The 27,253-nt window shown below is 53.9% G+C and overlaps 1 protein-coding gene across 2 annotated transcripts; it reads left to right on the top strand.

Moving 5' to 3' along the window:
- Window positions 1-476: 476 nt before the first annotated feature.
- SLC67A1 (solute carrier family 67 member 1) lies at window positions 477-26,044 on the top strand. 2 transcript variants are annotated; one of them, XM_084764505.1, is made up of 12 exons: window positions 477-559; window positions 3,044-3,067; window positions 3,153-3,296; window positions 6,386-6,483; window positions 6,821-6,981; window positions 7,267-7,399; window positions 18,224-18,333; window positions 19,187-19,294; window positions 19,487-19,587; window positions 23,450-23,551; window positions 24,079-24,199; window positions 25,809-26,044. In XM_084764505.1, the coding sequence occupies exons 3-12, from the start codon at window positions 3,177-3,179 to the stop codon at window positions 25,994-25,996; spliced, it is 1,242 nt and encodes a 413-aa protein (XP_084620631.1). In that variant the 5' UTR covers window positions 477-559; window positions 3,044-3,067; window positions 3,153-3,176; the 3' UTR covers window positions 25,997-26,044. The 2 variants fall into 2 exon arrangements, with proteins under 2 accessions (XP_084620631.1, XP_084620630.1); XM_084764504.1 differs by lacking the exon at window positions 477-559 and adding an exon at window positions 1,879-1,958 and having other exon boundaries at window positions 3,050-3,296.
- Window positions 26,045-27,253: the final 1,209 nt, after the last annotated feature.

Here is a 27,253-nt window from a genome sequence, read left to right as displayed (position 1 = left end):
AGCACTAGAGTTTCCTGAACCCCAACACAGAGCAGTCACAGTGACTTCCTCTGCACATGTGGCCGCACCCCCACCCCTCTATTCCTGCCCCTGGCCCCCACTGTACCCCTTAAATCCAAGCCCCATCAGGTGTTCTCAGTGGCCTGAGCTCACCTCTGAGCCCTGCCACACTGTCCCCACTGCCTGATACACCCTTCCTGCACCTGCTACGTTTGTGCTGCTCCTCAGCACCCCACAGTCACCTCTGCCAAGAAGCTGCCTCCCAGCCCTGCCCCAGATAAGAACCAGCCCTTCCTGCAGCCATCTGAACGGGGCTCCTCGGCAAGACAATGGCCATGTGAATGATACTGGTCCCCAGAGAAAGCTACTTCCTCTCCAGGAGGCGATCCCAGGTTCTAGAGTTCCCTATTCCTCTCTAGCCAGAAGGGCAATTTTCCCACACTCCCTCACAAGCAGGAAGTGCCCCGCCCCTCCGGGGCCTGTTAAAACAAGCACCAAAGCTAAGTTCATTCTGCCTGCCTGCTCCCCACGACACTTTGCGGGCGCGCGCTGTTTGTGGGTAAGTAGCCTGCCCCTTCTTGCTTTTCATGAACACCAGAGGACCCATACTTGGTCTTCCCCAGCTATCCCGAGGCGGACTTACCCCTCAAGCTCTGCTCCCAAGAACCTCAGAATTAGGAAAGATATCACCTGCCCACTGGGGAAGAATTAACCCAGTCAGGGAGCTGAGTGACAGAGACCATCCGCCATGGAGTTCAGGAAGACCTGAGATTCATGACCCTCAAGTGCTCTCCTTCCCATATCAGCTTCCTCTCATCCTTTCTGGAAGCCCTGGCTGACTGGGTCGACTCCAACTCTCAGAGAGCTGTGGTGGGTTCCTACAGCCTCTTGGCAGAGGACCTGGGAACACACCTCCCATCCCAATTCTCACACTAGAACCTACCCCTAATATACTGCACACACCTGGCAACAGAGCCCTGAGCCTGATCCATCCATTCCAATTCCAATGGCCGGCCGGGCCCCCGACTGCCCGATTTGAGGCACCCCTGGGCGCCCCATGTCTGCCCCACCCTGTCACAATTTCTCCCATTCTGATCTGCTGAGCCGGGTTGAGCGCCCAGCAAAGGAGCTCCGATTTTGACGTTGTGGCCTGTGGCCTGATCCCTACTCTACTTGGCTGGGAGGTACAAAGGTGGGGCAGGCGTGCCTGGTCTCCCCGCAGTGATCAATCTGACTGGAGCGGAATGAGAACGGTAGTGCTGGCCTGGGCCAAACTACATCAGAACCATGTTTTCCCAGGGTTCTCTCAGTGGTATCATCAGGGCCACAGTGCTGTGTGTGTCCCAGGCATCTCTGCCCCTCCAGGAGTGTGGAAACGTGGCCGACAGGGTAGTATGGGTGCGGGGAGCAGCATTTCTGTAGCTTCCAGGAGCCTCCTGGTCTGTGCAGAGAGATCCGGCGCCCAATAGTTGCCAGGCAAGTGTAGTACCCAAGGCGCCTCCCTGGCTTCTGTTTTCCCTTTTTCTCTTGGATCCCTCCCTCCCTCCTTCTTCTCCTCCTCCTCTTCCTCCTCCTCCTTCTTAAGCGGTCAGGGTTCCAGTCTCCTCCCGACCAGGGTCCAGGGCAGGACGGAAGCAAGTACTTGGAATCTTACAAGCCCCTCTGAGGCGGAGGCTCGGGAGGAGTGTCTGGACTGGCCAATGAATGCCCAGAGGCTGCATTGCGGGCAAGCTCAAGTCCCAGGGTGGGTGGAGCGAGCTTCCTGGAGGGAGGGCAAGCCCCATGAAAGTGGGAGGACCCATGCTATTGTGGGGCGGGGCCTTCCCGGGTCACTGAGGAAGGGCATGTCTCAGGAAACACCTGGGAGGGCTCACCCACTAGGACCATAGCCCACGCTCTCCCGGCGAAGGCAGGTATCCGAGGTCACCTGTAGAGTTTCCAGAGCCCAGGATGTCCACGTGGGTGTAGCTCAGGGCCCTTGACGGGGTTTTGGGTGAAGGCTGTCCTGGGGCCTTACTGGTGGAAATCAAGCAAAACTCTGAAAGGGGCTCAGACTGGTCACAAAATCCGGTTCTCACCCGCGGAGGAGGTTGAGAGGGAGTAAAAGCACCCCACTCTAAATGAGGCTGACCTGCCCTGCAAAGATGGGGTCTGAAGAGCTGAACTGTCCCCAAGTCCCTACTCCACTCCAGATGACCCTGGAGCTGGAGGCAGGTCCCTAAAGAAGGAAGGTTCTCAGTGGGTCCAAGAAGGCCCCTGCACAATGACTTGCATCAGCCCTATACCTACCAAAAGCCACAGCCAGAAATCATACCTGCCTGCATTTTCCTCGAGAACTAAGGCATGATGTCTTCCTTTGGAGGACACCTGGGGGCTCACCCAGATGCCCCTTTCAGGTGGAAGCGCCCCCCTGCAAAGTTGGATGCCCCTGTGGCCAGGAGCTGGCAGGTGTCTAGGGTACTTGACGCATTCTTTGGGGGGGGTTGGGTTTTGGGATTTTTTGTTTTGTTTTGTTCTTTGTTTTCTTTTGTGTTTGTTTGTTTTTTGGTTAGTTTTTTTTTTTCGGGTTTTTTGGTTTTTTGTTTTGTTTCTTTCTTTTTTGGGTTTTTTTTTTTTTTTTGGTTTTCGAGACAGGGTCTCTCTGTGTTAGCCTGGGCTGTCCTGGACTCACTTTGTAGACCAGGCTGGCCTCGAACTCACAGCGATCCGCCCGCCTCCTCTGCCTCCCGAGTGCTGGGATTAAAGGCATGCGCCACCACGCCCGGCTTTGTTTTGTTTCTTGGTTTTGGTTTTTGTTTTGGTTTTTGGTTTTTTGAGACAGGGTCTCTCTCGGTGTAGACTTGACTGCCCTGGACTCACTTTGTAGACTAGGCTGGCCTCAAACTCACAGCGATCCGCCTCCCTGCCTCCCTCTGCCTCCCAAGTGCTGGGATTAAAGGCGTGTGCCACCACCGCCCGGCACCTGACCCTTTCTTAAAGGTCGAGTTAGCTAGAGAACCCTTGGAGCTCTGCCGTCAGCCACTCTCTTCTCCTGCTTCTACAGGCACAGGCCACCCCTTCCAACCCGGTGAGTCAGCACGCAGCCAGAATCAACAGGACTTTTGCCCCGCGCCTGCTGCAAGGCTTACCCTGTTCTGGCTCGGTCCCTCCAGAGCTTTGGATACCGCCAGCCCCGGATGGCTAACCAACCCCCTGGCAGCATGAGTGCTGTGCTCAGGCAAGGGATCATCACACTTACCTATATGCTGGCTGCCCTGGAGCTAACCTGTCTCTTCATGCAGTTCTCCGTCTTACCAGTGAGTAAGCCCTACCCCGCACACCAGAGGCCCCACACTGCCTTCCTCCTGAGCAATGTTAGGAAGCAAGGTGGGGCTTGATGTGGTTCCCCCTCCTGCTGGACACAAGTTAAGGAACTGGACCCACCCACCACCAGTGAGCTACCCTCTCTGCCCTTCCTGTAAGCACCCTCACTTGCTGTCCCCTGCCCCTGCTCTTCCACTGAGCACCTCTCCCTGATACCTACTCGGCTGCTGTTCCCAAAGGGGTTGTATGCAATCCCAGTCCTTTCTGAATCCCCCATGACTGTTCATCTCTTTGTCCTCCTGGGAACCCCCTCTGTTTCCTTAGGTCCACACTTAACACCTTGAGCCATGTTACCCGTTCGGTTGGTTTACCTCCCACTCACCAAAATATGAAGACAGGAGGGACTTGATCCCACAGCCTTTCTAGACTCGCCCTGGATCAGGGCAGGAGGGATGAAGGGGACAGAATAGTCACTATTGACTACAGGGTGCCCCCCCACACTCTTCGGTTCAGTCCTACTTTTCACTATTGTTCAGTCACTGAACACACTTGGATGGAGTTGGCCCGCAAAGGCGCATGGGCCGCAGCAGCTAAGAGAGCTTAGAGCTTAGAGGTTGACTGTCCGTCTCCTTTTTCTGTCTAACCTGGGTCCACAGGATGACCTTCCCCAAACGGAGGAGGATGGGGAAGGGGTCTTCGGTCAAGGGTATATGAGTAGCTGTGCTCCCCTCGTAGAACCTCCAAACAAGCTCAAGGCCCACAGACAACTTCAAATGCGCCCCACCCCCACACCCACCCCCCGGAGGCTCTCAAAGCCCAGTATTGAGTTAAGGTTGGCTCTAAGCTAGACTTGGGCACCACTTAGTGTATGGGTCTGTCCGTCAGTATAGTCAGCGGGCCAGGCTAAGCAGAAGTGAGATGCCCAGGCACACAGGAGTTTTGATTGAAGGCAGAAATCTGCTCACATTATGTCTCCAAAGGCCAAGGGTCAGGGACATAGAGAACAGAGTCAGCTATGACCAAGAAGGATAGTCCGAGTCCTCTGCTCCCTGGAGCCCCTGACAAGCAGAGCTGCCCCTGCCTGTAGCTGGGGATTTGGGTTAGAGGCAGCCCTGGCCTTTGTCACCATTCTGGGAGTGGCAGACACTTTCAACTCAGGGCCCCACCCTCCACCACCCTTCCTAAGTGGAGCTCTGCTTGCTCTCATATGGTGAGGGTCCCCACCCCAAGCCTCCTCCCTGAAATGTGGGAGCCTTACGCTCCTCCTCATAAAAGGAGGGTCGATACCAGGAGGATAATATAGTTCAGCCTCAGAATACCCTGCAGGGGTGCCGTGGCTCCCAGAGAGAGGTCCTGGTTGGCCAGCCTATCCTCATTAAGGCCTCTGAGCCAACCCTGGACTGTGACACAGCAGAGCACAAAGGACCAGACAGCCGGCCCTCAGAGCGGGCTGCCGGCGCTGTTTGAGTGGTGATGGCGTAAGAGTTATACTGTGCAGTGCAAGAAGACATGGTTTGGAATGAGAAAGGGTGGGGGTACTGGGCGGTCTGAGGGCACACGGTAGACTTGGGGTCAGGACAAGGTGGCTGAGAAGGCAGCATAAAGGGTAAGGAGTGAAGGCAGCCCGAGAAGCATTACCAGAGCAAAGGGCCTGGGATGGTGCTGAGCCTGCAGCTACAGAGGAGGCGTTGAGGTCCCGGGACCACATCCGTCAGGTGCTGAAGAGATTCCAGAGTGGTTGCGTTGGGGGTGGGGGGCTGTGGAGAGGTGAGAAGGCGGCAGATCTACTGCTTGGGAGGGTAAGAGAAAGGAATTCAAGGGTGACACTGGGACTTTGGACCCCATCCTGGGAGAACAGAGAGGCTGCCAGGGGTGAAAAGGCAGCATTAGAGACCTAAGTGGCTAAAGGCACAAGGTCCGGGGTTTGATTTCCAACACCCATAGGATGGCTCGCAATCACCTGAAACTGTAGTCCCAGGGGATACGATGCCCTCTGTGGGCACGAAACATACATAAGCGCACAGACTATATGCGGGCAAAACAGCCATACACTTAAAATAAAATGAAAAAAAAATCAAATCATTTGAAGAAGCAACAGCTGAGGAGCCGGTCAGTCTTGAGGAGGACAGGTGCTCAGCTATTGCTACACTATGCGGGAGGGAGATCCTTTCAGACATGGTACAGCGCGGGGAACAGGGAATGCTGGCAGTGGGAAGAGGCCTGGGGCTCTTCAGGGTGGGGGTGGCGACCTCTCCAAGCATAAAAGGCTAATAGAGGCTCGTGACAAGGTAGGAGACGCTGGACAGTCTAAGGTACAGGGTCACAGAGGAAGAAAGCAAGCCAGCTGAGGCAGGGACCGATCAGAGAGGGGTCTGTCTGCCGGAGCTACCCGGAGATGAGCACTTAGAGGTGGGAGAGACCTGGAGCAGCTGGACCAGACACAAGGCTGTGAGGAGATCTGGATGGTAAGGCACTAGGAAGAGTCCTAACAGAGTGACCTTGCCGCAATGGAGGCCCCCAGGAAGCCATCAAGAGAAGAGAGATGGGCTGACGGACTGTTATCCTTGGCCCAGGGCTGGAGGCTCTGGTAAAAGACAGGTAGGCCAGGGTGGAGTAGGGAGGAAGGGAGGAGGCAGAGGTTTGGAGGGAGACAGCCAGTGGTTCAGGCTTCTGAAATGCAGCTGAGGTGGGGAGGATCAGATCCTGGGATCCCAGAACTGCATGGGTCCTGTATAGGGACACTGCTGCCTCCCTTCTCCCATCAGATAGTCACCATGCAAGAGGGGCTGAGTCCCAAAGAGCTCAGAGCAGGCTGTCTTCCTGGGCCATGGGCCACATCTCTAAGGTTATTAGGGGACTTGGGGGGCAGTAGCTTGCTGGCCAGGACAATGTTATAACACTTTGAAGACAAAATATTGAGGGTGGGTGTCGCTCTGTGGTCCACCGGAAGTGTGTCCTGCAGAGGAGGTGGCCAGAAGTCTTTGGCTAAAAGGCAGGAGCAGGGTCCCCGTGGAAGACCTCTGTTCCCTCCCACTCCTATCTGTCTGAGGAGTCCTGACTCCAAACCTTCCTTGTGTTTCAGTATCTGTCTCGGACACTGGGCCTAGATTCTGTCACCTTTGGCTACCTCCAGACAACTTTTGGTGTGCTTCAACTGCTGGGTGGGCCTGTGTTTGGCAGGTATCGTATGTGAAGGCTGCAGGTCCCTCAACCCACAAAACCCATTACTCCCTCCTCCCCTGGAGTCTGGGTCCTGCCACGTCCTCAGCATCCCTGTTCAATGGAAGGACAGGCACAGGAGAGGTCCAGCCGCTGGTTGGCTTCCAAGTATTCTTGGTACCACAGTAGTGACACCCGGAACTCCAGCTGGTGGGCCTACAGACAACTCCCTTGGTAGAAGCCCACAGACCCACACACACCCTGGGTGGTCCTTCACCAAGAGCCCTGAGGTTTGGAGTGAGGAAAGGACCCTGGCTGCTGGGGATTGACCCTCCCCCATCCTGTCCTATGGCCCCAGGTTCGCAGACCAATGTGGAGCAAGAGCAGCGCTCTCTCTCTCCTTCATGGCGGCCTCGGCTCTGTACCTGCTCCTGGCGGCCTCCTGTAGCCCAGCCCTGCCTGGCGTTTTCCTCCTCTTCGCATCCCGCCTACCGGCTGCACTCATGCACACACTCCCAGGTAGAGACTTGTGGGTAGGCCTGGCTCTACGTAGGTAGAGGGGAGAGACGTGGCTTCAGCTAGGGTGGGCAGGTGGCTGGTGAGTGGGCTCTGAGTGGGGAGATGATGTGTGGTCTGGGGTAGGCCAGATAGGGTAGAGAGGATTGTAGAGGCGTGGCCTGGGTGGATATGCTGTGGAGGGGCTGTAGGGCACCCTAGTTAAAGGAGCTTGGAGGCGTGGCCTGAACCCCTGGGTGGGCTCTCTGCAGAGAGCTAGGGTCTAGCTCAGTCCCGTTCCACCCGCAGCTGCCCAGATGGTCATCACCGATCTGACAGCACCCGCAGAGCGGCCTGAGGCCCTGGGCAGGCTGGGCCTATGCTTCGGTGTCGGAGTTATCTTCGGTTCTCTGCTTGGCGGGACCCTTAGCACCGCGTATGGGTGAGTGGCCTGGCGAGGATCTGGGTGGGGAGCCGAGAAGGCACTGGGCCGACTGCTTGAGTTCGGGCCATCGGCCTAGAAACCCCACCTCTCTTGAGACTTGGTTTCCTCGCCTTAATACCAAACGTTTGGAGTCGCCACCAGGGGGCGGTAACGTGCCGTCTATGGGAACAAAAGTGCTGCGTTGGAGCCGTCTATCCTGTCCAGAAGGGAGGCTTGGGGAGGCCCCTGTGGCATCCTTGTGTAGACTTAGATTCCAGGCATCCATTCTTGCCGCGGCCAATTCCATTCAAACCATCCCGGAGTCTCTAGAGGTGGCTGTACTTAGCGCGCGGCGCGCGGGGTGGCGGGTGGGGACTGTGGCCCACGTCCCTTTAAGGAAGAATGAGGAGGAGATACCTGGTGTGCTGCCCCTCCTGGTGTTCCTGTTTCCTCATGCCTAAACGTTCTGACGGTGGCTTGAAGACTTGAGGAGCTAGGCTTCTACCAGGCCCCCAAAACTCGGAGCTCTTCACGCGGCCCTGTCCCTTCAGACTCAGTTCTTTTTCCACCTGGAAAGATTCCCCCGATACACGGTTCTAAGATAGTCTGTGGTGGACTCTCCCGTCTGCCTCCTGCAGTGGGGACAGACCCAGCTATTTTGAAGTTACTGAGGAGTGAGAGAAAAGCCTCACTTTGGTCTTAGCGTGTTTCCTTGCAAGAAGCCCCAAACCTCCTGCACCGCTCTGAGTCAGACCCTAAGAGTCAGCCTGCACTTGCCTGTCATTCAGACCCGAAACTAGCATGAAGTCAGCTGTGGTACCGGGACATGTGCGATATCCGGCAGGGGCTTGTGTGCCTCCTGAGAGGAGCCCGTGTCCCCGAGATCTGCACAACTTCCTGTAGGCTCTCTCCTAGTTAGAGGCCCCTTAGTGCCTAAACAAAGCCACTCCTAGGTTTTCAGGGCTTTGACTTCCTCCTCAAGCGGGGAGGGGGTGCGGGGGACGGGAGCCTCCTGGAGGCATTGTAGCCTGGGCTCCTCAAATTTCCTCAGATAGTAGAGGCATCTGGGTGATGGCTGAGCTCAGAGCTCAAGGCACTGGCTGACAGCACGGCTCCATTACAGCACGGCTCCATTACAGCACGGCTCCATTACAGCACGGCTCCATTACAGCACGGTTTTAGGGTGATCCCTGGTGGCTCACCTGTCTGTCCCCTTGGCAGCTTGGCAGGAAGGTCTCCGTGGCAGGGCTCACTGAATGTCCTCTCAGCATGTGACATGTGATGAGAGCCTAAGCTTGCCTGTTCACTGGTGTTAATTGAACATTTAATAAATGCCCTTGGAGCCCTAGATTCTGGAGTACAATAGGGAATAAAACAGTCCAAGTCTCTAGATTGTCTTAGAGATGGGTCTGGGGTCCTAAGAAAATGGCCACCAAGGCAGAAGATTTCACTTGTGCGGAAGAGGCATAGCCATGCCGAGTCAAGAGAGCACTAACACCACTAGGGGTCGTTCTAGGTTCTTACTCCTAATGCAAAGGGGTCCTGTGCCTCACTAGGAGTGGCCAGAGCTCTTTAGTCTCCTGTCTTTCCATTGATTACAGTGTCCCGTATAAGATTGGCTGATTTAAAGCAGTGTGGCTGGTAAACAGAACCTAATTTTGAGCAGAGTTCCCGACTTTGAGCATGTATTTTGATTTCAAGAAGTGATGACCCTGGGGGAATTTGAGTTTCAGCCAAGCAGCTTCTTTCCTTTTTATCTTTCTTTTTTTCTTTTTTCTTTTTTCTTTCTTTCTTTCTTTCTTTCTTTTTTTTTTTTTTTTTTTTTTTTTTTTTTTTTTTTTTGGTTTTGTTGTTGTTGTTTCTCTATGTAGCCTTGGCTTCCTGGACTCACCTTGTAGACCAGGCTGACTTCAACCTCAGAAATGTATCTGCCTCTGCCTCCCAAGTGCTGGTATTAAAGGTGTGCACCACCACATCCACCTCTTTTTTTTGTTTTGTTTTGTTTTTTTGTTTTTTTGAGACAGGGTTTCTCTGTGTAGCCTTAGCTGTCTTGGACTCGCTTTGTAAACCAGGCTGGCCTCGAACTCACAGCGATCCGCCTGCCTCTGCCTCCCGAGTGCTGGGATTAAAGGCGTGCGCCACCACGCCTGGCTCCCATCCACCTCTTTTACAGGTTATTTGTTTGTTTGTTTTTATGAAGTTTTGTCTTATTAAACAGATTGATAGAAAAGACAGTATATTTCCCCCAGATGTTATAAAGTTGGATTGAACTATGTGAGATATGGAAGGAAATCAGGATGGGGACAGGGATAGGTGACCATCAGGATTTCTGGGGAATTCTGAGTAGAGACCCAATGCAGGAGGCAAATAAACAGAACTCGCGCAGACCTTGCGGTCTAGGGAAGCAAGGAGGCCAAATGGCTGCCGGAGCCAAGGGAGGGGAAGAGTCACGCCCTGGAGCTGACAAGTGGGGGTGAGAGTACAGCAGGGAGATGAGGGGGCACTCTGCACCGTCCAAGTGGGTAAGGACAGTGAGTGGACCAGAGATGGCCATAGGGGACAGCTCTTGCCTGCTTCTGCCCGCGGGTGGGAGGGAAATGCAAACTGAAAGTCTCGGCACCAATATCCAGTCCAAACTGGCCTCACCCTGGGGGGTCTGAGAGACGTAAGGCTGAGCAGTGGAGGACTGCAATGGCTGCATCCTCCAGGGTGCCCCGAAGGCTCCCAGAGGCGGAGGAGCTGAGACCTACGTGTGGCTTGCAGAAGACAGGGAACCGAGCTGCACTAGCAAGTTGACTCGGGCCCAGTAGGGGACAACGGTTTGTCCTCTGTGTTAGGGTCCATGGATAGACCCCAGAAAAGGAAAGAGAGAGCAGAGGGGCTGACAAGAGCAGGCTGTGGCTCTGCAGGGTAGAAGGGGCAGCCTAGGCGAACCTTTCGGGATGCAGGACTCTCCTGCCGTGAGGGGCAGGGGTACACGGCAGGCAGGTTTTCTTACCTCTGGTGTGGGAGCTGCAGGGGTGACCTCACCCTGAGGTACCGAGCAAGCCTGATGGTGTACAGTCACTACCAGCCACTCACTTTCCACCAGCAGTCTGCCCACCTAGCCCCTTACACACCCTCCCCAGCATTTTCTGCATCCCAGCCACTGACTCGGAAGACACCACTTCCTTTTCCCTCTCAGCAGCCCCCAAGACGGCCTTCTCCTGTGCCACACTTTCCAGGGTATTCCATCGGCCTTACTAAGTTATTTTATCCCAAGATCTGCGACCCTTTATAGTAACCATGGCATTTATACAGGAAGAGGGCAGCCTCAGTATCTAATGTAATAAGTGGGGGCGCTGAGATCCAAGGGAGGAGGCAGCCCAGTGCTCAGACCTGGGGAACAGTGCAGAGTGAAAAGTGGGCGACCTCTTCAAGCTGTCGCACATAAAGACATGTGACGGGGAACCCTCATGATCAAAGTTGATCTCAGGCTGGCCGGAGTTGTGGGAGGTGCATAGGAAGTTCTTTCTTGATGGCTTATGGCCGATGGGGGGAGGGGGGGTCAGTCTTTGTCCCACTCAGATGTGACTAGCCACACCCATAGCCAGGATTCACACAGCTGTAAGTGTGACTGACCCCCCTCCCCCCCCCACATAATTGTGAGGGCGTGGAGGCCTTAGGTATTTAACTCATTCGTAGCTACCTCTCACTCCTATAGGAGCCAAGGAGGCAGTCCCAGGACCCCGGTATCCATAGTGAGGGCTTCTGCCCTGGTAGGCGACCTGAACACTTCCTCTACCGCCCCCCCCACACCCCACTCCCTCACACCCACCAAGTCTACTCCACACCTGACCTTGCCTCAGACAGGAGATACCCGTACTTTACCTTCCCCGACCCCTTGATGGTAATCAAAGCCACATAAGGGTCTGCCTGTCCCCTGTCTCTCTGCCCACCTCTGGGAGCCTGTCCCCTTGGAAGGTCCCCAAGCATGCCCATCTCTGAAGCCTGGGGCTGCAAGTGGGAGGAGGAAGTGGCCTTGGCACCGGAGCCTGCAGCGGCGGGCACTGGTGTAACTGGTTTTGGCCAACCTAATGCTCAGGACCAGCGCTGAGCTGCCCGAGGAGGGCCCCTGAGCCCAGAGCCACTACCCACACATCACCATGTGGGAGTGGCCCTGGTGACTTATCATCCTGCATCCCAACATCTCACAGCCTGGGGGGGTCAGACTTAGGGAGGGTCCTGAGCCCTTGGCCTTTGGGACCCAGTGCAGGTATTAAGAGTCGGCCTCTATTCTAAGCACATCCAGGGCCATGGTACAGGGCCAGAGAGGAACCCTGCCTATGGGTGGGGAGCAGCATTTGTGAACTGGAGGGTGCCCGTCAATAGAGGCCCAGTCCTATAAACAAGACGCCCCAGTTAGCCAGGCGTGGTGGCGCACCTCTTTAATCCCAGCACTCGGGAGGCAGAGGCTGGTGGATCGCTGTGAGTTCGAGGCCAGCCTGGTCTGCAAAGCGAGTTCAGCATAGCCAAGGCTACACAGAGAAACCCTGTCTCGAAAAACAAAAAACAAAAAACCAAAAAAAAAAACAAAACAAAACAAAAAAAAGACGCCCCAGTTATCTGAACAGACCCAAGGACTGAGAGTAGCCAGAGTCAGGGAGATGGGGGCAAGGTCCCAAGGGGTATTTGGGGGTGATAAGGATACTGCCTTCATGTTGTCTCAGGGGTCCCCAACAGTACTGAGCACACATCCATGGAGCCCCTAAGGGCCATATAATAAAGACCCTGCTGTTAGGGACCTGGCTCTTTGGAGGCAGATTTGCGGTGAGTGCCCTAGGTGGGTGAAGGTGACCAGGTCCGAGGGCTGCCAAGAGAGTAAGATCTTCACGCTTTTGAAGGTGGAGCCATCAGGTCTACCGATGGGTATCGGGAGAAGACCCTAGGAGACCTGTGCAGTTTAAGACAGCATGAGACATCCAAGCTCACTCCTGAGGGCCGTGGAAGTGACCCCGGTGATGGAGATCTGGGGCGTGAACCGATGACTGGCAAACTGGGCAGGCTGTCAGCTGTCCCCGTAAGGCAGTGGTTCTTAACCTTCCTAATGCTGCGGCCCTTTAATACAGTCCCTCATGTTGTGGTGACCGCCCCCCCACACACACACACAACCATAAAATTGTTTTGTTGCTACTTCATAACTGTCATTTTTTAAATTGTAGGGAACTGCTACTGTCATGAATCATAATGTAACTATCTAGAAGAGTTGTTCGACACCCCGCTCCCCCAGCCTCCCCACCCCACCTCACCCCACCCCCCCAACCCCCACCCCCACCCCCCACCCCACCCCCCGCCACCAAGGGGCTGTGGCCCACAGGTTGAAAACTGCCGCTGTACGAAAAGCTGAGGTGGTAAACCCGCCTCTCCAGATCCAAGCTTGCAGGTCCCCCGGGGCTCAGATCAGGAGGTTCAGGGGAGTTAGAGCTGCTGACAATTATGCAGACCCAAAGGCAGGTGACCCAGGGCCACAGCAAAAGAGAACTTCCTTCACCTGTCCCACTAAGGTCCTGCTCAGCCATGGCCATCCAGGAAGTCATTGGTTCATCTGGACCTGCAGCCTACGAGGCTGAGCTTTCAGTCACCCACAAAGAGCAGGAATTTGAATAGACAGGTCTGGTGGGGCTACGAGGAGGTATCTGGCCACAGACCCCCGAGGATCAGCTAGCCCAGAGATAATAGTAGCCACCTGCAAACCCTCGTGGATCCCAAACAGCCATTGTGACCCCTGCTCACAGTCATACCCAGGACATTGGTATGCAAAATCTTATCTGGTCCCTGAGGCCTTTCAAAGCAGATACGGGTAGCGGGTGGGTGTTTCTCATCCCTCAAGTCTTCAAGGGCTCCAGGCAAGAAGCACCTGGTCATTTGGCTGGAGTCATGTGTCATAATGGAGAGGCGGGGAGAGGAGCTCGGAGGATGCTCCAGGCTAGAAAGCACTAGGTCAAGGGGATTCAAACTTGTTTGGGGCTTATAGGAGCGCCTCACGTGTACGATTTTCATTTTCAGATATTTCTTAGCCATAGGGCCTGCATGCCGGGCACTTATCTGGCAGGTGGTGATGCAGGTGGTGGCCTCCCATGAGCCCCAGGCTGGGTGTTCAATGGTGCTCTAGAGTCCCCTGCCTCCACCTCTTATGAAAGATGTCACATGGCAGCTGTCCTCCAAATTGCCAGAAAGAACTGTAACTAGAGGCCATAAGTGACATCTGCATGTTAGCTCCTGGCATCAAGGACCTCGGCTCTACAGTCCTCTCTCAGGAGACATTGGGCAAAGATCCAGAGTGGTGAAGGATTGCCATCCTAGAACACAGCAGCAGCCCAGACAGGACTGGGCAGAGACTGTGTCAGGCAGAGGCGCGTGGTCATCCTCAGCATTATAGACAGGCCCTGGAGTCAGGAGAAAAGAGCAATGACTATTGTTTGCTGAGCTATGGCTGCAGTGCCAGAACCCTCCCAGTGGCTGGCAGATAGAGTGTGGGGCGCCAGGCGCCAGGCCAGCCAGGAGTACAGTGGTGAGGAGACAGACAGGGCTAGGGTCTAGCCCTCATTTGCTGCTGAGGAAATGCCGTCAGGTAACCTCGGAAGGCAGGGGAACATTGTCCAGGGAGGACTCCAGTTCTCTGACAGTTTTATCCAGTGGATAAATTGCTGAGGAGGGGCACTGAGAGACTGAGCTGATGTCCTTGAGTCTTGCCGCAACTTATTTAAAAAAAAAAAAAAGTACAAATAAAATGCACCAAGGATGGTGGCTAATTTTGGTGGAGGGCATTTGTTTGTTTTCAAGACAGGGTCTCACTATGTAGCCTTGGCTGGCCTCAAACTCACAGAGACCCACCGGCCTCTGCCTCTGCACCACTGTGCCCAGCTGGCATACACCTTTGATCCCAACACTTGGGAGGCAGGACCAGGCAGATCTCTATGAGTTCTAGGACAGCCAGGGCTACATAGTAAGACCGTGTCTCAAAAGTAAAGAAGAAAGGGGGCAGGAGACGACCTGGGTTCAATTCCCAGTAAGCACATGGCAGCTCAATTGTCTGTAACTCCAGTTCCAGAGGATCTGATGCCCTCACACAGAAATACATGTAATCAAAGCAACACTGCACATGAAGTAAAAATAAATTAATCGTTTTTTTTTTTCAAAAGAAAAAAAGCCAGATGGTAGTGATGCACGCCTTTAATCCCAGCACTCAGGAGGCAGAGGCCCACAGATCTCTGAGTTTGAGGCCAGCCTGGAAACTTACAGAGTAAGTTTCAGGATAGCCAGGGCTACACAGAGAAACTCTTTCTTGAAGGAGGGGGCAGGGAGGGAGGGAGGGGGGACGGGGGGCAGGGGGAGAGGGAGAGAGACAGAGACAGAAAGACAGAGACAGAGACAGAGAGAGACAGAGAGACAGAGACAGAGAGAGAAGGGGGGAGGTGGTCCAGGAATCTGTCAAGTGTGGCCTTAAACCTGTGCAAGGCAGAGAGGCAGGACCCTGAAGGGGAGCTGCGCTAGATTACCCGCTGCGCTAGATATAACCTGAAGGCCCTGGAGGGTGTCACACATCCCATAATCTTGAAAGGCCTACGGGTTAGCTGCCCTATAGTTTTACTCCTTTTTAATGAATTAATTTATTTTTTTAAGATGTAATTTTCACCAGGCAAGGCAGTGCTTGTCCTCGGCAGGTGAGAATCAGAAGCAGGTGCCTCTGCAAGTCTGAGGCCAGCTGGACCCACCCAGCAATCTTACACAAGCCAGGGGCATAATCAGACTCTTGCTAAAGAGAAAACAATTGATTGATTTATTTACTTTAGGTTTTTTTAGGGGTTTTGTTTGTTTGTTTGTTTTTTCTAGACAGGGTTTCTCCGGGTAGCCCTGGAACTCAGAGATCTGCCTGCCTCTCTGCCTTCTGAGTGCTAGGATTAAAGGCATGGACCGTTACCACCAGGCAATTATTTATTTTTACTTATGTATGGGTACCACATGTGAGTGTGAGGCCAGAGAAATCAGAGGAAAGTGTCCTGTCCCCTGGAGCTGGCAGTTGTGTGCTGCCTGATATGGTGTTTGGAATTAAAGTTGGGTCCTCTGAAAGAGCAGTAAGGGCTCTTAACAGCTGAGCCATCTCTCCAGGCCCCAAACTTTTTGTATTAGATATTGTGTGTACACAAGTGAGCATGCTCTAAAGTGTAGTTGGTAGAGGTGTAGAGGTCAGGAACAGTGTGCAGGTGACCATGTGGGTTCTGGGGCTTAAGCTCCAGGTGCCTTTACTCTGTGAACCATCTCACTGGATCAGAGTTTCACCCCGACCCACCCCCACACCCCCACCCCCAGGCCTGGGCATTGAACTGAGAGCCTTGCATACACTAGGCAAGATCACAAGCACAGAGCTACACACCCACTCCTCCAGGGCTGGCTTTCTATCTTGCCTGCTCTCCTTCCAGTTTTTGTCTTTGTGGAGCTCTGAGTAGCACCCCCAGCTCGCACAGGCAGTAGCCTACTCACTCGGGAAGACTTGGGGGCCCCTGCAGAGTGTCCCAGCCCCGGGGCCCTGCATCTCCATTTGATTTGCTGGTCACCACTAAGAAGACAGACAAGGTCCAAGAAGGGACCTAGCAGCTCCCTACAGCCTACCCTCACTTGTCACCAGTTTCCTAAAGTAGCAATGTGCTTGGCCACCTCTGCTCCTGTGTGCTTCTGAAGCATGTAATGGGGGGGAAAAAAGCAGATTTTGCTAGGCATGGTGGCACAAGCCTTTAACCTGAGCCGTGGGGAGGCAGAGGCAGGCGGATCTCTGAGTTAGAGGCTGGCGGATCTCTGAGTTAGAGGCCAGCCTGGTCTACAGAGTGTGTTCCAGGACATCCAGGGCTACACAGAGAAACCTTGTCTCAAAATTAATTAATTAGTTAATTAATTAATTTTAAAAAAAAGAAAGACAAAAGATAACAAAACAAACAAACAAACAAAAAACCAATAGATTTTGTCCCAACCTAGTCAGGCCTCATACAGTAACGTGGGGGCTTCAGAGACTAGTAGCCAAAAGAAAGGCCAGCCACCTGGAATGGTGTTCCTCCTGAGTCACTCATTGTTTCCTGTCAGTCCCTTGGGGGCCTAAAGGGGTCTTAATTGCCCTGGGTGGGTAGGGAAATAGCAAGAGAGCTGTGCCGGCCCCACACTGAGGAGAGCTGTTGAAGTCTACCCTCTGCTAGTGTCCCTGCTGGGCTCCTTGGTACCTGTTGCCTGCAGGTGAATTTTTGCAAGGGTACCCGTGTATGCCTATGTATTTGTATATGTTGTGCCTCTGCGTGGGAGAGAAGATGTTCTGTATCGGTGAGCACATGTCTGAGTGTGCATGTACACACGTACACATACCTGTGGCTGTGATGGGGAGGGGCACAGGCAGCTAGAACTGGTCTTGTTTGTTAGCTCTCCCAAGACTCTGACTTTTTCCTCATGTCCGTCCGGGAGCCTGAGCAGGCCAGGTGTGGGCTGCTGCTGAGGTCTGAGGGCAGCACACCTTGGCGGTCCAGGTAAGCAGCTAGTCACCTTTGCTCTCTGGACCTTCGATGCAAGGTCCAGACTAGGTCTATCTGCTCGTGGGGGTCCAGATTCTAAACATGCAGTAAAGAGTACCTTGCTGAAACCAGGGCCTGGCTAGGGGAAAGGGCGCATGCAGAGTGTGTAGGGGTTTACACACATCTGAAGAGAAAAGCATGTTCCGTCCTGGGGTCCTCGGCTAGTTCAGAGAAATTGCCCACTCAGAGGACGGGTTGGGCTGAGTGCTGGAGGAGACTATGGGATCTGAGGGACCAGTCCCCAGGTGCCTGTGTTCCCCAGAGGGACTGGCTGTACTGGAATTATTATGACTCACAGCAAGGCACCAAAGGGACAAGTGAGTCTCTGGCAGGCAGGAGGGTTTCTTTTCTTTTCTTTTCTTTTTTTTCTTTTCTTTTTTTTTTCTTCTTTTCTTTTTCTTTTTTTGGCAAGAGGGTTTCTTACAAAAGCATTCTTCAGGGTCTCAACACAGCACCCAAACTCCCCAGCCCTGGCCTGCCCTGCCCCTAGGGCAGAGAGAAGGGTCTTTTGAAGGAAGAAAGGTAATTTTCTAGAGACCACTAAGAGCCCAGCCCAGCCTCGCTCTCCTGGGGACATCGCACCTGGTCTCAGCTCGATAAAGATGTCTTCAAGGACACGTCAAGCCTCTCTGACCCTGGGGAAGGTTACTTTACCTCAGCAGTGCGATCCTCTGATCTCACGAACTTCTCCAACCCCCACCCCACCCCCACCTCTCAGAGGCTGCAAAGGCCTGCGTGCTGGGGCAACTGTCATCTGATAAATGTGCTTTTAAAAAAGAATCTGATAAATGTGTTTTTTAAAAAGAATCAAGTAGGCTGGGCGTGGTGGCACTTGGGAGGCAGAGGCAGGCGGATCACTGTGAGTTCAAGGCCAGCCTGGTCTACAAAGCGAATCCAAGACGGCCAGGGCTACACAGAGAAACCCTGTCTCGAAAAACAAAAAACAAAAAACAAGCCGGGCATGGTGGCGCACGCTTTTAATCCTAGCACTCGGGAGGCAGAGGCAGGCGGATCGCTGTGAGTTCGAGGCCAGCCTGGTCTACAAAGTGAGTCCAGGACAGCCAAGGCTACACAGAGAAACCCTGTCTCAAAAAAACAAAACAAAACAAAAAACCACAAAAAAAAAAGGTTCAAGTAGCTGGGACTGAGCACCCTTAGCAGGTGAGGCCTTAATGGAGCCAAAGGAGCAAGGTGGAGGCGGGTAAGGGGTACGCCGCAACAGCATGCCATATGACCCAGGCTGTGTCCTCAGGATCCAGTGTCCTGCCATCGTGGCTTTCATGGCCACCCTCCTAGGAGCTGTCATCAGCTTTACCTGTGTCCCTGTCACCACCAAGGAGACCAGTGTCCAGTCATCCCAGGGTAAGCCCCACCTGCCCACAACTGGGCCAATGAGCATCCTCTTGCCCTAGAAGCCAGCACCCTGGTGCCTCTGCTGGGGATGGAGAGGAAGACCTTCCAGCTAAGAGGTCCAGGGGACACGAAGAGGAGATGGGGGTCTCCTCCCTGCTTCTTGATGCTGATTCCTTGTGGGTCAAGCTGGCCACAGTTAGGGGAGTCAGGCAAGCCAAGGCCCTGAGCAGGAAGGTCCTACAAGACAAGTCTAGAAAACCCAGGGGAAACACAAAGGACACAGGAATTGTGAGGGTGGGAGGCTGCTAGTCTCTGAGGTGGCTGAGTGTCCAGAGCCATGGAAGGTTCCTGGCTCGGTGGGTGATCCCACTGAGAAGGAAGCAAACATAGGCCCAGCTTGCTCTTCAGAAAGGTCACTCAGTGACTGGCATGGAGACTTACCTGGGAGACTCCTTGGGACAGGAGGCTATGATACAAAAAGGAAGAGCAGGACCCCACGGGACATCTAGGCATAGCTGGGAGCTGGTGACCGAGAGTGTCCTGGATATCAAGGCATGCCTCTCTAGCTGGCATCGCCTTCCACCTGGGCTGGGAGCTTCTGCCCTTGTCAAGAAGGCTGACGATCCAGGAATGCTCTCGCAGAGCTACCTGTTGCCAGGTGCATCTTCTCCTGAATGCCTTCCCCCAGCTCTGCCTAGGATGCGGGGCTTCTGGGTTGGCCAACTTGTGACCGAGTGGCCCAGTATCCCCCAGAGGCTGTGGGAGGAGACTGCCAAGAGAATAGTGAGCTCTAAACCTGGGGGACCTGGTTGGCGTCAGAGCCCTACAACCAGCGTTCTGACTGATGTCCCCTGGTGGCCAGGTAAAACCAAGGCCAGTGTATTTGACCTGAAGGCCATCTCCCACCTGCTACTGCTGCCCAGGGTGCTGCCTGTGTTCCTGGTCAAGGTAATCTCCAGCTTCCCTTCAGGTGAGTCTCACCATCCCAACCCCACTGGTGTCCAGGGGCTGAGATGGCCAAGAACCCAAGCCCCCAGGGAGTCACTTTCTATAGAATCCCAGATGTCGTTACATGCCCTCCCCAGCCAGGCAAGTCCCCTGCCCGGAAGTGTGTGCTGCAGTGGGACCTTGCACCATGGCTGATCTGCTCCTCTCTACCCAGGACTCTTCATGGTGATGTTCTCCATCATCTCTATGGACTTCTTCCAGCTGGAGGCTGCACAGACCGGCTACCTCATGTCCTTCTTTGGGGTCCTCCAGATGGTGAGTGGGCATGTGCGGAGTGCTGCAGGGCGGAGAGGACTCCGTTTCCCAGCATTAGTCCCTGGGAGACCTCCCTGAGTGGCCATCCTGGCTCCCTCCTTTCATACCTGGAGAGGGGTGGGGTCCTGCCTTGAGTGAGTGTCCATGAAGATGCACACACACATAGAGAAAACACTCAACACCTGGCTTCCCATCCTACAACGCGGCAGAGGCCAGGATCAGCCCAGGACGAGCCTCAGTGCTGGGCAGTCGGCAGGTCTCGGAGGGACTGAAGACACCAGAAATGGGCCCGTTGTGGTAGGGATCTGTCTGGAGTCAGTGTCTATCCTCCCTAGCTGTATAACATAGCAAGTTTCCAGACTCTATTTCTTTTCTTAGTCCTTTCTTAGGGATGCTAACCAGGATACATGTCCCATGAAGTGGCTGAGGATGTCATGGAAAGATCCTGGGCACTCAGGGATCTTCTTAAGAGCAAGTCACAGTCACGTAGCATGCTATCCTTGTGGGAGCTAGGAGCTTCTGGCTGCTGGGAGGCAGGAGCGCCCTACAGCCAGTTTCAGGTAGGGGTGGAGTATCCTCTCAGCCAACCCCCCAGGGCCCCCTGTCTCCAAACCCAAGCACAGCACAGTCAAAGCCAACTATCCCCTCCCTGGTTCCTACTGGCATTTGACCAGAGCCTGGGTGGCCCTAGTATGTCTTGACTGGGGCACAGGGTGGCTATTCTGAGACTAGCAGAGTAGAAGTCCAGATCACTCCGGAAGCATGGTGGCATTCCCGGCACCTCTGGGTCATCTGTTCTCTGAGCTTCCAGGCCCAGAGCTGGCCTACTCCCTAACCAGCCCCTACCAAAGACAAGGAAAGCCTCTCATCTGTACCAGCAAGAAGGGACACACTGGTGGAGATAAACGAAATAAACAAAACCAATAATACTGACCCACGCCTAAGCAGAGCTTCCTTCTACATGGATTGCTTGCTGGGAGTGCAGCTCAGTTGGTGGAGTGCCTGCCTAGCAGGCACAAAGCCTGGGTTCCATCCCCAGCACCATCTAAACCAGGCATGGTGGTACAAGCCTACAGTCCCAACACTCAGGAGGTGGAGGCAGGAAGATCAGAAGTTCAAGATCATCCTTGACTACATGGGGATTTCTAGTCTAGACTGAACTACATAATACCCTTTCTCAAAAATGCATGAGTGAGTGAGTGAGTGAGTGAGTGAGTGAGTGAGTGAGTGAGATGCTTGCCACTGGCTTGCAGCCAGGCCACACAAGCTTGCACTCAGTTGAAGTCCAGGCCGTTGGAGATAGAGACTTCTCCGGTCTCTGGTCATGGTCACCTGGAGCTGTGGCCCATTAGTGTGGTAACCTGGGCTTATTGCAGAGGATTAGAAAGGGGAGCCTGGCTTAGGGACCTGATACAAGGGAGAGTGGGAAAGGGGAGGCAGGAGAGCAAGTGTGTCAGAGCTCTGGGCCCCAAGCCCAACAAGGAGTGGGTAGACTTGTGTCCTCGGACAGAGGGGAAGGCTGCGGGCCCAGCATGTCACAACCACATCAGGCTGGGAGTGATCACAAGTCCCTGAGAAGAAGAAAGTTCCCACTCAAGCCATGTAGCCCTGGCTATCCTGTAACGCACTTTGTAGACCAGGCTAGCCTCAGATTCAGAGATCTGCCTGCCCTCTGCCTGGGATTACAGGTGTGCACCGCCGCCACCACCACCCAGCTAGTAGACCAGTCTAGAAAGACTCCTATGCTAGCCCTGATACCTGCCCAGAGCTCTTCTAGGATGCTAGCTAGCCATTCGGAGGGCACTGAAGTGGGGACTAGGGTCCCAAAATAAGATCCTGAGTAAGGAGAGACACTGTAAAGGAGGAGGAATACGCAGGCAGAAGGAACTAGCAAGAAATGGAGGCGTGGATGATGGGGCTAGGGCCAGGAGACATTGATTTCCATGAGGCAAAGACCCTGGTAGGACCAAACCAGGCAACATTTACAGGCGAGGGTGGCCTGCTGGTTCCCTGGGAGTGGCCTGAGGAAAGGAAGGGAAAGTGGGGGCTTTAGCTGCTTCGGAGACCAAAGGAAAGTGGCCTTCTTGGCTGGTTGGCTAACCTCACTGTTTCGTCAGATAACGGCAAGGCCACACGGGCATCTAGAAGCTTATCTTTAACTTAATGGGGAAGTTGAGGCTGGAGCGGTGAGTCAGGATGCAGGTCCGAGTGGCTGAGGCCAGGATTAAATGCTTTCATAAAACCAGTCTAGAGAAGATTTGTTTTTCTAAGACATTGATGGTTCTATAATAAGCAGCCGGGCTCTGCCTAGCCTAAGTAGGGGTTGTGGCTGGACCGGTTTGGGCTCTATAAGCCCGAGTCCAACCCCCATGAACCCTGACAACCACTGGCAGCGCGCGCACCCGTGCGGCAGCCTGACAGGTCTTCCTCTGACTCTATTCTATCCTGGCCTTTGGTCCCACACACTTCCTTCCTGGTAGAGACGGGCACTTCCTATCTGAGAGAGCAGATAGCGAGCCTCACCCTGGCCTGCCTGGCCTGCTGAGTCATGTCTCTGGTGTCCCTGGTGTGGATTCTTTTACCTTTTTGTTGAGAGGAACCACTGCCCTGTGACCTTGTGACTCTCTAGGAACCTTGTAGTTCAGCTGTCTGCTCTGGTTGCGGTCCTGGCTGGGGGTGGAGACTGTCTCAGGGATGCAGATGGTGAGGGACCCCTTGGAGCCCTACCAACTTTGGCTTAGCCACTAGGCCTCAATGGGTCAGCTAAAGAGACGGGTAATAGTGAAAAGCAGAGAGGAGATTCACACAATGCGGCCACACTGGGAAGAGGGGCAGAGAGGTCCAATGATTTCCAAATCTGTCTTCAGGGTCCAGACATGAGACTACCACTTAAACAGAGGGTAGGAGGGGGTGCATCACTAAGCAGCCTTGGTCAAGGTCCTCCCTGTCACTGACCCATCACTGTCTGAGCTCCAGTGTCTCCTGCGAGGTGGTCTGACAAGTTCTCAGAACTCTGTGAAGTCTCTGGGAGACAAACTCCCCCCCTGGCTGCCCCAGGCTTCAGCCTTTCCCTCCCCAACATGAGACCCCCCAGGGCAATTCCAATGCTTTGAGATCCACAGTTTCAATAGTCTGATGGCCGAAGAGAGGCTCACAGCGTTTCTTTAAAATATCTTCTCTCCTTGGGCTGGAGAGATGGCTCAGCAGTTAACAGCACCATCTGCTCTTGCAGAGGACCCGAGTTCAATTCCGAACAACCACATGGTGGCTCACAACCATCTATACCCTCTAAAGCCTTCCTCCAGTAGATAGTTGTACATGCAGATAGAGCACTCATATACATAAAATAAATAAATAAAATATTAAAAAAAAAAAAAAGAATATCTTCTCTCCTGACAGAACTCTTTTGAAAGGGCTGACCATAGTCTAGAGCAGTGGTTCTCAACCTTCCTAATGCTGTGACCCTTTGTACAGTTTTTCATGGTACAGTGACCTCCAACCATAAAATTATTTTCATTGTTAGCTGGGCAGTGGTGGTTGATGCCTTGAATCCCCGTGCTGAGGAAACAGAAGCAGGTGGATCTGTGAGTTTGAGGCCAGCCTGGTCTACAGAGTGAGTTCCAGGACAGCCAAGGATACACAGAGAAACCCTGTCTCAAAAACCCAAAATAATAATATTTTAATTGCTATTTCATAAATGTAAATTTGCTACTGTTATGAATCATAATGTAAAGATCTGTGTTTTTCAGTGGTCTTAGGTGACCCCTGTGAAAGGGTAATTTGACCCCAAAGGGGTCACAACCCACAGGTAGAAAACCTCTGACTTAGCCACTCTTCGACTCCTCCCTGCCACCCTTCCTAGGTGATCCAAGGCCTGGTTGTTGGAAGACTGAGCACCCGCTTCTCAGAGGAAGCCCTGCTTCGATACAGTGTGCTGGTCTTTGCTTTTGTAGGACTTGGCATGGTAAGCATGCGCACGCGAACACACACACACACACACACACACACACACACACACACACGGTGTAATGCAAAAAACTTATGGGGCTGGAGAGATGGCTCAGCCATTAGGAGCCCTTACTGCACGCATGTACGTAGGCACACACACAAGCATACACATATTCACACACATACACACACGTGCACACACATATACACAAACACACACATACACAAACACATACCTTCACACACATTCTCACACACACACACAAGCAAGCACACGCACACACACACACACACACACACACACACACACACACACACACACACACACAGCTGCCCTGTAAAGCAGGTCTCCGACCATCCTCTACCTGTGTCTTGTGTGTGCCCAAGTCCCTGACTGGCCTCAGGCCACATTGCATGCACTGCTCCTCCTCCCCAGCCCAGGCATGTTCCATGGTGGATCACTGTGGGTGGGACCTCAGGGTGGGCTGCCATCTGCCTTTGTAACATCCCCGCTCAGCACAGCCTTGCCCGTCGCTCTGCCAGGTGCTGATGTCCAATGTTCTCCACTTCTGCTTTCTGATGCCTGGCCTGGTATTCAGTCTCTGTACCCTCAATGTCGTCACTGACAGTATGTTGACCAAGGCTGTGTCCGCTTCAGACACAGGTAAGCTGTACACCGGCCCTGACATCCAGGATTCCTGGGTGCGAGTCACACAAAAGAAGAGTCCAGGTAGAGATCCTGCCTCTTCCTAGACCTGCTGACAAGTCCAGAGTCAGGCTGGGGCACAGCTGGGAGGGCTTCCTGGAAGAGGCATTTGGCTTGGCTCCAAACTGTGCCAGAATTTCACCAAAAAGAGGAAAGACTGCTTTGTCCAGGCAGAGGACAGATGAGCAAAGATGCGGGCCTGAAGGGCCTACAGGGGCCACTTAAGAAGATGACTGGTGCCTGGAGTGGTGAAGAGGCCAGAGAAGGGGAACAGCATGGGGAGACTTCTTAGTCCTTGATAACACAGAGCTTGGTGCTTCCTGACTAGAGGGTTCAAATCCACAGCTAAGGGTATCTTCTAGGCCTGGCCTCCCAGGCTGTCTAGGGTAGCCACTCCATGCCGCCAGGACAGCAACTCCAAAGGGCTGGCCGGGCAAAGAAGTCTCTCTGGGAAAAGGAAGGGGGTGTTGAGACCAGGCAAGTGGAGGGTGGGGCTGGCCAGGAGGGGCAAACCAAACCACCAAGGCCATCTCATAGCTGTAGCACCCACCCCTTAGCTCAGAAAGAGCAGGGCCTGGTGTACCTGGGAACAGGAGGTGCAGAGGGGGTTGGTAATTGCCCTATGTCAGTTAGTGTCTTCAGGTGTGTGGGCAGTGAGGGAGGTGGCCCCTGAGTCTCCCCACAGCCGCTGGCCCTGAGTGTAGGTAGGGCCTGGGCTCAGAAGTCACTTCCTGGCCAGTGAACAGCAAAGCACAGTCACCTTCTGTGACTCCCACCTGGGGATGGAAGGTGGGATGGGTACTCTGTGTTAGTAAGTGCTGTCCTCCCTTTGCATTCACTTTAACAAGGTTCTGTGCAGGTGTGCCCATATTAAGACAGTTGGCCAGAGGCATGGAGATGTGGGCTCACATGCTCAGGCAAGGACACTGGTACCCTGAGCTTGGGACCTCTCCATATCTCTTTAGGCTCCCTGTAACCCTGCCCCTGCCCTCTGACATCTGTTGAATCCGTAGGAGGATGGTGGAGGGACAAGAAGAAAGGCTATATGAGAGGCACTAGGGGCACCATCCCCAGCTAGAGTGCCAGCCCAAGAACCCTCCAGTGGCTTAGGGGATCCATAGCCAAATCCACACTGGCCATCACAGTCACCACTTGGAGAGAGTGTGAGAGCCACCATCCGAATATCCTTAGTGGAGCCCAGCCTATGCCTATCAAGTCTACACTGTCAGGTCTGGAAGGGTGTGGACTATTCCTGGTCTTTGACCTCTTTCCCAGACTCCTCCCTTGCCTGGGAAATATCCAGAGCAGGAGGGAGGCTCAGGCCCATCCACACAGGCAAACTGACCCTGAGGGAGAAGAATGATGCGCTTAATTGGGGGGGGCGGTTGGAGGTGAGGGGCAGCTGTGAGGAGAACAGGCAGGTGCTCTGAGTAGTATTTCATACCATCTGTGAACAGTGTGCAGGGGAGGCTAGGAGAGGCTGAAGGCTAGAGTACAGCCAGAAGGTAGAAAGCCTGTTCTGACACCTGCCCAGGGTTGACTGACTGCCATTCCCCCTTTCTCCCAGGGACCATGCTGGGCCTCTCTGCATCTGTGCAACCACTGACCCGCACTCTAGGACCCACCATTGGTGGTCTGCTGTACCGCAGCTATGGTGTCCCCATCTTTGGCTATGTGCAGCTCATGGTGAACGTGCTTGTCCTATTGGTCCTCTGGAGGAAGCCACTATCCCAGAAGGGAGACAGAGCCCACTGACCACAGAGCCCAGCCAGGCAATAAACTTATGAAGTTTTTTTCTCTTAAGCTCTTTGAGGGAAGAAAGCCTGGGGGGTTGGGGGGGGGGCGTCAAGGATGGAGCCAAGCCAGAGGAGGAACTACAGCTGGGCCCAGAGCTCTAGGGAGCACAAAGTTGCCCAAGTCAGTTCCAGGTCATTAGTCCAGCCTTTGAATCCACTACGCAGCCGCTGAGGAATCCTCCAGAGACAACCAGACAGCTCTAGCATAGCCAAGAGACAGGGTGTTCCCCTCCCCTCCCCTGGCTCACAGTGTCACCCTCCGAGGACCTGAAGCAGGCGGGTTTAACGGACAAGAACCAGTTGTGATAGCACATGCTTTTAATCCCAGAATTCAGGAGGCAGAGGCAGGCAGATCTCTCAGTTCAAGGTCAGTCTGGTCTATATACCCAACTAGCTAGTTCCAAGCAGGCCAGCTAGAACTAAGTAGTGAGACCCGGTCTCTTTAAAAAAAAAAAAAAAAAAAGGAGGTAGGAGAGGACGAGGAGGACGAGGAGGAGGAGGGGAACTAGGCTGAGAGTGGGGGAGGGGCAGAGCTGCTAGAAACCAGGCACACAACCCCAACCTTCCCAGCTTTAGAGCTGCAGCAGGGTCACTGGCCCAGTCCATCAAGCCTGGTCCTCAGAGGGAGATCCCAGCCCAACCCCCAACCAGGGCTACACAGAAACCCTGTCTTGAAACAAAACAAAGCAAACAGACAAAAACAACAGACTCACACACACATAATAAACGGGCTGGGCATGGTGTGGCATGCCTGTAATCCCAGCACTCGGGCGCCAGAGGCTGGCGGATCACTATGAGTTCGAGGCCAGCCTGGTCTACAAAGTGAGTCCAGGACCGCTAAGGCTACACAGAGAAACCCTGTCTGGAAAAACCAAAACCAAAACAAAACAAATTTAAAAAAAAACAAAATCAAAAACAAAGCAAAATAACAATCCAGGCATGGTGGCACACGCTGGCACCACTCCAGGTGCACAGGTAGGTGGATGGATCTCTGACCAGCCAGCCTGGTCTACAGATCGAGTTCCAGGACAGCCAGGGCTACACAGAGAAACTGTCGGGATGGCCGGCAGGGGTGGCGGAGGAGAGGGGGAGGGGCCGACAGCAACAAAAAAACACAAAACAGCCTTAGAATCCTCAAACCTCAGAATTCCACAGTCCCCAAACTGTGAGACCCATCTATGTAGTCCACTTACCACCTTAGGACACAGTGTCCACT

This window comes from Acomys minous, assembly GCF_964271855.1.
Source record: "Acomys minous genome assembly, chromosome: 2".
NCBI lineage: Eukaryota > Metazoa > Chordata > Mammalia > Rodentia > Muridae > Acomys > Acomys minous.
Note: the sequence above shows the minus strand (reverse complement) of the source record. Positions and strands in the feature narration are given on the sequence as shown.

Excerpts from the sequence above, each read along its gene's own strand:
- SLC67A1 (XM_084764505.1), top strand. The coding sequence starts at position 3,177 with ATGGCTAACCAACCCCCTGGCAGCATGAGTGCTGTGCTCAGGCAAGGG. Across the intron at positions 18,334-19,186 it reads CAGTGTCCAGTCATCCCAGG|GTAAAACCAAGGCCAGTGTA; the intron begins GTAAGCCCCACC and ends CCTGGTGGCCAG. Across the intron at positions 19,588-23,449 it reads TCTTTGGGGTCCTCCAGATG|GTGATCCAAGGCCTGGTTGT; the intron begins GTGAGTGGGCAT and ends CACCCTTCCTAG.